Here is an 8,777-nt window from a genome sequence, read left to right as displayed (position 1 = left end):
TTTTTTTTTTTTTTTTTGTAATTGTTTTTATTATTGTGTATGTTGTTTGGTTGCAATAAATCATTTGTATTATTATTATTATCAATTTAATACGTGTCGCAAGATGAAAATTCAAACTATGTGTTTCTAAGAATAGGATTGAATCGGCGCCATTTCGTGACGTCTCAGCTATTAAATTTATAATCTGTGTTTAAGAAACAACCTTGATACAGATATACTAATATAAATCATTATTACTTATTTTTCAAATGACATTTGACTCGAAATTGATTTGTAATGGTCATTCTAAATTGAGTCTTAGTCGAGTTTGCTACGAATTTATAGTATTAAATAAATATAAAGAATTATCGTACACCGAGTGTCCAATTTCATCAATATCTGATCAGCCGTTTTTACGTGAAAAAGCTACAATAGGACATTCAAGTCAGTCGAAGCTAGGACTAAATTTCTATGATAAATCTAGTGTTAAATCTTCAATGTAATAGATGTAGTTATGAAAAGGCTAACAGATCGAGATAAATAATGCAAACAAACTATCACAGTTATTTATTTCTCTCAATTTTTATAGACCCGTACCACGAACCACGCTACGACAGAAGTTGTCGTGCCGCTAACGAATTGACGCTTAATATTGCTCACGAGAGATACGGACAGGATGTCGCTCGCTGTCGCAGCGTCACTTGGTAAAGGCCTCCACTATGGATGTGTCATAACAAAGGTTTTTGGATGGCATAATCTCTGTTTGATAAGATTCCAAAAATAGCTTTGACATTGTTCAAAGACGATTTGTTATATTTATAGATAATACAGTTAAACTGTAAAAACTTGTTTAAATATATATATATACTATATAAATGATATAATTATTTTTCGAACCAGTCTAATAATTTCAGAGAAAAGGGAAAAATCAAAGGTTAATATTTGTTTAAATTTATTTTCAAATACAGTTTTTCAACGAAAAATATAGTTAGTTTTTTGAATAAATCACGTTTAAAATCCGTTAAAAAGTTTTTAATTTCTAAATAAACACAGTTTCTCCTATATTCCCGCTTTAGAGAAGCGCTAGAGCAGCGGGCGGCGTCAGGCGCGGCGCGCGCGCAGCTGGCGCAGCGTGGCGCGGCACGCCAGCCGCCGCGAGCCCAGCCGCGGCAGCCGCGCCACGCGGGCCACCGCCGTCGCCCGCTCGCGTCTGCGCCACACAGTACCACAACGTTTATTTCGTATGTTACTATATTTTATTTTATTAATTCATTTAAGTAATTACTTAAAAGAATTTCTAAAACGTTTCTCTTTTTATTTTATATGGTAGTCTGGAAGAGATCGCTACCTAGCGATAAGACCGCCATTTGTACATATTCTTTTGTTTGTGCGTCCGCGACAATACCACCATATGTACCAATCGCTTTATTTGTTTCGTGAGTGTGTGTGTGCGCGCGTGTGTGGGGAGGTGGGGAGGGGTATGTGTGTGCCTACTTTTAATATATTGGTATATTTTTTTATTACAAAAGGGTAAATATACTATTAAGTATTCTCAGATTACTTCTAAATGTATGATATGTTGTATGTCCGACTAAAATGTATGGTATATTGATATGTGTGTGTGTTTGGGTGTAAGAGTGTGAGTGTGTGTATTGAAGAAAAGAATATAGTATAACGGTGTATATTGAAAATTAGTGAACTAGCTGCGCCGCGTTACACCCGCGGACGAACCCACGGGCAAAATCAATTGTTTCTATAGTTCATGTGTTGTTCGAAATCTGTTTAGTGGTTTTCGTGTGAAAAAGTATCAAGCTTAGTAGGATAATTAGGATAATTAATTTTTACACAAAACTAAGTACCAGCATTAAATTTCCAAAACTAGACCAAATGGGACCATAGGGGAATCTTTCAAATAAAAAAAGAATCATTCAAATCGGTTTACGCAGTAAAGAGTCAGAAGATAAAACACATTAAAACCGCAATCGATTTGAGAACCTCTCTTTTTTAAAAATGGATAGGACAAGCCGGCAAGGAACTCGGTAGTTGCTCTTTTGTACTGCATTAAAAACTAGTAACTCTTAAGAATGATGGCTCAATGGTGAGGACTTCAGACTTAAAATTGAAAAATCGAAGGTTCAAGACTAAGCGAGCGTGCAATAAATAAATCGATTGTTTGTATCTGCTCATGTTAACATCGCCACTATTTAAAACAGTTAAGAAAAACATCGCGAGGAAACCGACATGTCCAAGAATCAAAAGTTAGACGACATATGACATCTGCCAACACGTACTTGGCCAGCGTCGTGGATTACAGCCTGAACCCTAGGAAACCTGTGTCCCAGCAGTGGGACCATACGGGCTGATGATGATGGTAAGAAAAGAGCGTATATGTCCCTTAAAGGCCGGCAAAGTACTTGTAACTCTAGTGTTGCAAGTGTTTATGGGCGGTGGTGACCACTTGAAAAAAGACCCACCTAAAGAACATGTGGTGCTCCACACTGCACCGCCACAGAGCCTTGCTGGCCCGGCTGGACGGCAGGTGGAAACTCACTTGCGTCTCGAACTCGTCGAACTCACTGGAACGCAGCCGCAGCGTGTATATGCGCTTGTTGTAGCTTATCTTGAGGATCTTGGGCCACGGGAATTTGTTCATTATCACACTGGAATAGAGGTTAGATTCCTTTACATTTACAATCTTTGAAGGATTTAATGTCTATTTTTTTTTGTACTCGTCGGCAGTGGAGCTGGTGGTTCGCCTGATGGTAAGCGCCACCACCGCCCATGAACATTTGGAGTGGCGTTAGGTCGGTCGCAGTCTCCACGCCTCTACAAATGGATTGCCGACTTTAAGCAGGAAAGGGATTAAGGAAGGATTGAAGAGAGGAATAAAGGAATAATTTATTGATTAAAGGTTTTTTTTCTTTCATAATGTGACTTAAAAAGTATGAAGTATATATCCTCACCCGTCCCGCAGCACGGCGATTCCAGATGCACTAACGGCTATCTGTATGTCGACATGCTCGGAGTCCTGCGCGCCGTGCAGCTCGGCGCCGTACAGCGGCAGCCTTTTCGCGTTCTCCAGGTAGTTCAGCTCCGCCTCCGCTGGTGTTTGCCCTCTGTGAGTGTTGTTACACTTTTTAAGTAAGCTAGCGGTCTGCTCCGGCTTCGCCCGTGGTGCATAGCCTGAGCCTTGCTCAATAAATGGGCTATCTAACACTGATAGAATTTTTCAAAACGGACCGGTAGTTCCTGAGATTAACGCGTTTAAACAACAACATTATAATATTAGTTTAGATTTAAGTTGGACGATTGGAAAATTCAAGATAACGCATTTTTATTGTCTGTTGCCGCTATAATAGAAAAAATGGGGTTAAGCCACGGTTGGCGTGGAACTTGGATGGGCGAAATTTTTTGCTGCTGCTCTTCTAAGTTATTTTTATACAGAAATCTTGCTGTCATAACTTTCATAGAGTCCGACTCGCACTTGACCGATTTTTAATTCTAATAACCAGCCGGTCGAACCACGAAAAATTACGAAAAATCATAGAAAATCTATAAAAATTGTCTCACTTGTGCTTCGCGTACAGTTGCTCTATGTTGTCCCGCTGGGTGTCGCCGAGCGCGCACAGCGGCGCGGCGCGGCACGCGCTCAGCGCGCTCGCGCTCACGGGCCCCGCCCGGTCGCCCAGCTCCGCCTGCAGCACGTACGACGCCAGCAGGGCGTACGTGATTTGGGAACATGTGAGTCGACCTGCAAGGAGAACTCTAACTTCGTATTCATCGTCATCATAAGCCAATATGTGTTCCCCAATCCTGTGGCCTGAACCCTCAAAGGAGGCCAGGTCTCGGGCCTATATATCGGGTTATAATCCACCACGCTGGCCGAGTGCGTGGTAGATGTCATATGCCGTCGAACTTTTGATTCTTGGACATGTCGGTTTCCACACGATGTTTTCCTTCACCGTTTTGAGCAGTGTTGATAAATTTAAAAATCAATGTATTTCCTGCACGCTCGCCTGGCCTCAAACTCGATTTTATGTCCGAGGTCTTCACCACTAAGCCACCACAGCTAAATAAAAGTTGTATTACATGTATGTAAGGCAATTTAATAAATAGGCAAAGCTTTGCAGTGTGCTATCGTAATGACATAAAACGTAGAATAAATTAATTAACTCTGAAGCAAGCCTATGTTTTTGATGTCGACAACTAAGGAATTTTTGAATGTGTGAAATGTAAGGCATTTATTTAACAAGCAAATAGATAATTCAGCTGTAATTTCTAATTTTAATCCAACTTCCTACTAAAGCTATAAATGCGAAAGTTTGTGATCGATGTATGTGTATGTTTGTTACTCTTTCACGGAAAAACTACGGAACCGTTTGCAATGAAATTTGGTACGTAGATGGCTGGACAACTGGAATAACACACAGGCAACTTTTATCCCAATATTCCTATGGGATATGAACTTACGCGGGTGAAACCGCGGGGCGCAGCTAGTAAACACTTAAGTAATTATTTAATAATAAATCATTTCTATTACTAGAATAACAAGATACTATTTAACCCATACAGCAAAATAAGCTATCCACATACACGGTCCCCGGTCTACTCACCCTCAATGAGATCCCTCCTCACGGCCAGACTGAGCTGATACCGCGTGACATCATCTTGCAGTTCCGACGGCTCCGGATGGTAGAACTTGACAGCCAAGCGAACGTCCCATGGTTCGTCTGTAAAAGATAACAAAATCGGTCAAGTGTGTGTCGGACTCGCGATACTAAAGGTTCCGTTAATAAAGAGCAAAAATATTTGTCTCGAATAGCAAAAAATCGGTCTCTCTTTGTAACTAGTAATAAAAAAACCGCTTAATGTCAATTATCTATTAATAATATAGCGGAAATAGAAATATGTCATGTCTGAAAATTTCAACTGGAAAATATCACGGTTCAGGAGATACAGCCTGGTGTGGGACGAACGGACAGAGACAAAGAGTTACCCTTTGTACAGAACTCGAAAGTGCCTTAGAAATGAAAATGCCTTAGAATTTTTTGCTTTTAGAAACCAGAAACAGCTAGTAATAATCCAGCAAAAGGAACACAGGTGATACTGTAGCAAGATAGGTACATCTCGCTCATTCGTCTACGTATCGTAACTATCAGCACATACGTAACGTAAGGTAACGTAACGTAATGTAACGTATTTTCAAGGACAAAGCTTAGACAAAACAGTTAAAATACTTACTCCTAAAGGTCTTGGACAGGCGCCGTTTTAAGTCCACCCACACCCTGGGGTCTCCCCGCTGTGCGTGTAAGAGTCCGAAAAAATCTTTGTCTACTATATCCAGATTGTCACACACTTTGTCTAGGAGATCTGCCCCGTTGGCCTTACGCTAGAATGTAAATTACAGGTTAATTTAAAATAATTATTGATATTTTGCTTACAAAAAGTATTTATTTATTTAATAATATCTTAATGACGTTCCACCCCGTCTTCCCCGTGGTTCATTTATAGTCCATAGCACTGAAGGACCACGTACATATGTAACGGTCATAAATGAAAGAATTTTTAAAAACGGTAGAGTAGTCCTTGAGATTAGCGCGTTCAAGCAAACGCTTTTACCACGTTTTTTTGGTGGTTAATTAGCATAGTATAATGCTATCCGTGGTAAATTCTTATTTGCTGGTGCCTGTCTACTCAGGCGAGTTCTCTTGAACTAGCTCAAAACGGGTGACACTTATTGAATTTTATTGTAATTTAGCCTGTAAAGTCTACGCCTATGTAAAAGGATTTTAAGGACATTATTTATTATAGTTTATCTCATACTCACGTCTACATCAACAGTAATGTGCTCCCCGTTTAACAGCTCGACCCTAACTCTGCCCGAGTTCGATCGCCTCATGACCATACTGGTACCGTCGTCGGAAGCCAGCCTCCGCAGACTTTCTCGCATGGTCTGTAATTGGTAAAAATGCAGGTACAGTTAAATGAATATTTGAGAGAGCTGCCTCATGTTACTTAACTGGAAATTTCACTTATATTACGAATATTTCCGTTCCCTTTTCCTGACAGTTTCCAATTCCTTTATGCCTCTCGACAATCCTTTCTTAATCCCTTTCCAATTTGAAGAGGCATAAGGTCTGCAATCGACCTTACGCCACCACAAATGTTCATGGGCGGTGGTAGCGCTTACCACCAGGCGACTCACCAGATTCATTGCCGACGATAACATAAAAAAAACCTTCTTTCTAGTCGTCAATACTTTCCTTAGCCTTTAAATGCGAGCAGAGGCATTTACAGAGGTACTACATTACGAATGTTGATCGGAGATGGTGATCTTTAATCATCAGGCGAACCACCAGTTCCACTGCCCGGTATGATATAAAAAATGCTCATAACTAGCGGACTGCCCTTGTTTCACTCATGGTGCGTTTTTTCTCTCGATAGCAATTTTCCGTGTGCCTTAATAAAAACCTTAACGAAATAATTAGCCGAATCGGTCTACCGCGGTTCTTTCTCGACTTGTAAACACAACGCCTTTGGCGATGCATTTTGATTTGTATAGATAGTGTGTTTATGTTTACAATAGAGTATATCGAGATATCGGTAAGCGAGATTTTTTTAAATTTCCAATTGTTTTACGATAGACAAATACATTGTAATTAGTCTAAAACTAAACATACCGGAGAACCATGCTATCCATTAAATAACAATGATAATCGGTGCAGCAGTTTATTTATCACGATTACAGATAGACAAACTCGGTGGAGGACCTGGTGTTATAAAAATGAGCAGTGCTTTCCATATATTAGGAGTAAGTAATAAAACCGAAATGAATCGTTGTTTAAAAGCGTTGATCATTCTATTTATTTTTCAATGTTGCAAACGGATGATCAACTAAGTGCTACATGGAGTTAAGTTTATAATAAATTTCTGCTCGCAGGCGTTGCTCGACGCTATACTACCGTAAAGTATGTTTTTGTATTATAGAAGACGCTTGAAAGATTTTAAACCGACCTAACAAAAAGCGAGTGAGGTTCATACGATATCTATACACTGAAAACTTATCAAATCATTTAAATCACACTAATATTATAAGTGTGAGTTTGTTTGTTTGGATGTTTGTCCGTCAATCACGCTGCAACTACTGATCGGAATTTGATGAAACTTGGTATACAGACGGGGTATTAGCTGAGTTGGATGATAGAATACTTTTAATCCCGATTAAATTCTCCCTTGAGATAAAACAGGAATCTTGATATCCGAGCGGAGTCAGGACGAGAGTCTAGTATTAATCCTACAATTAAACTCTAAACATTTCCATAAAGCAATTTCTTAACAAAAACCAATAAAATTGATAGAGCACTTTATAAACAAGACTTCAACCAACTGATGAATGGGCAGACGAATATATAAACTGTTTACATTACCGTCATTGGTGCAAAGAAAATATCTTAATACCATACAGCTCAATATATTTAGAAATTTGACTTTTAAACGGATTTTAAACTCGATTTATTCATTATACTATTTACAACATGTTGCCCGCAGCTTCGCCCGCGTGGTCCTAATATATTTTCAATTTTCATGGTTCAAAATTTCAGGGGTATTTTATCCCCTTGGGGGTATAATTTAACAAAATCCTTTCTTAGGATGCCTACGTCATTATATCTATCTGCATGCCAAACTTCAGCGCAATCCATACGGTGGTTTGTGGTGTTGCGGAGTAAAGGGGTCTCTCCCTGTGGTTTTCGGCAGAGGATCTGGGATGGTTTCAGCGTTGACTAATCACGACTTTTTACGCAAAATAGGCGCTTGACGTTGTTGACGTTGGGTTTATTATGGGCTGCCGCGCGCAGGTTTTGTCTTGGTATGTGTATGTGTATATAATAAAGATGTTGTGATATATGATACATACTACTTATGCTGTGAGAGATTGAAAATCATCATCTCGTGTTGACAAGGGTCGGAGTTTTCATCAGTACTATGTTATTGACTACTAGCTTCTAGCTAGCTGCGCACCGCGGCATCCGCGTCAGTCCGTATCCAGTAAGAATATCGGGATAAAAAGCCTTGCCTTTACGTTATTCCATTTGGTCAGCTGTCTACGTACCAAATTTCATTGCAATCGGTTCAGTAGTTTTTGCGTGAAAGAGCAATAAACACACACACATCTTTACAAACTTTCGCATTTTTAATATTAGTAGGAAGTAGGATAGGATTACCGAGTTGTGGCAATCGAAATTTTCTAGACATTTTTGACTTTAGCCATGGGACAAGGTGTTTTACCAATTTATTCTTCTCTCTAAACTGTACTTTTTGTTTTATTTAATAGTGAAAGTTTAATGAGCATCGGTTCAGTAGCTTAACATACACACAGGCATACGGCATAGCTCGGATTTACGCTGCCTGGGGCCGACTTACGGCGCTCCTAAGGATTTTGTACCCAAATAATGAAACGGGACCCCATTAGCTACTAAGACCTTGCTGTCTGCCTTTCCGTCCTTGATTCACCAGTATCCCCAAATTTATGCACGCTATTTCGATAATTGCAGTATTTAAAATTTTTCCCAATCAACGAAATGAGGTTCCAGCCGCCTCTAGCATACCGCCTGAGGTCAGGGCTCTCCACCCCAAGATACACCATTACTATGCACTTAATACACCTTTTAACCAGATACCATATTTCAGAACATTTCAACTATTAGTAGAATGTCCTATTCTTATTATATACCTAGTCTTGCCATAAATATTGTAATAAAGAAAAAAGAAAATTGTTAACTGCAAATAACATTTATTAC

At 39.5% G+C, this 8,777-nt stretch overlaps 1 protein-coding gene across 1 annotated transcript in view; it reads right to left on the bottom strand.

Annotated features, from left to right (window-relative positions):
• Positions 1-8,777, bottom strand: part of LOC119837061 (band 4.1-like protein 3) — a 16,710-nt gene continuing 7,933 nt past the window's right edge. The window contains exons 2-8 of the mRNA XM_038362550.1: positions 5,807-5,932; positions 5,221-5,368; positions 4,593-4,709; positions 3,550-3,730; positions 2,943-3,095; positions 2,454-2,639; positions 1-1,189 (exon numbers count right to left, since the gene is read on the bottom strand). Coding sequence (XP_038218478.1) covers positions 1,081-1,189; positions 2,454-2,639; positions 2,943-3,095; positions 3,550-3,730; positions 4,593-4,709; positions 5,221-5,368; positions 5,807-5,929 — 1,017 coding nt within the window. The 5' untranslated portion in view covers positions 5,930-5,932 and the 3' untranslated portion in view covers positions 1-1,080. The remainder of the gene's footprint in view (positions 1,190-2,453; positions 2,640-2,942; positions 3,096-3,549; positions 3,731-4,592; positions 4,710-5,220; positions 5,369-5,806; positions 5,933-8,777) is intronic.

Source organism: Zerene cesonia, chromosome 26 (assembly GCF_012273895.1).
Source record: "Zerene cesonia ecotype Mississippi chromosome 26, Zerene_cesonia_1.1, whole genome shotgun sequence".
Lineage (NCBI taxonomy): Eukaryota > Metazoa > Arthropoda > Insecta > Lepidoptera > Pieridae > Zerene > Zerene cesonia.
This window is presented reverse-complemented; position numbering and strand designations above follow the sequence as displayed.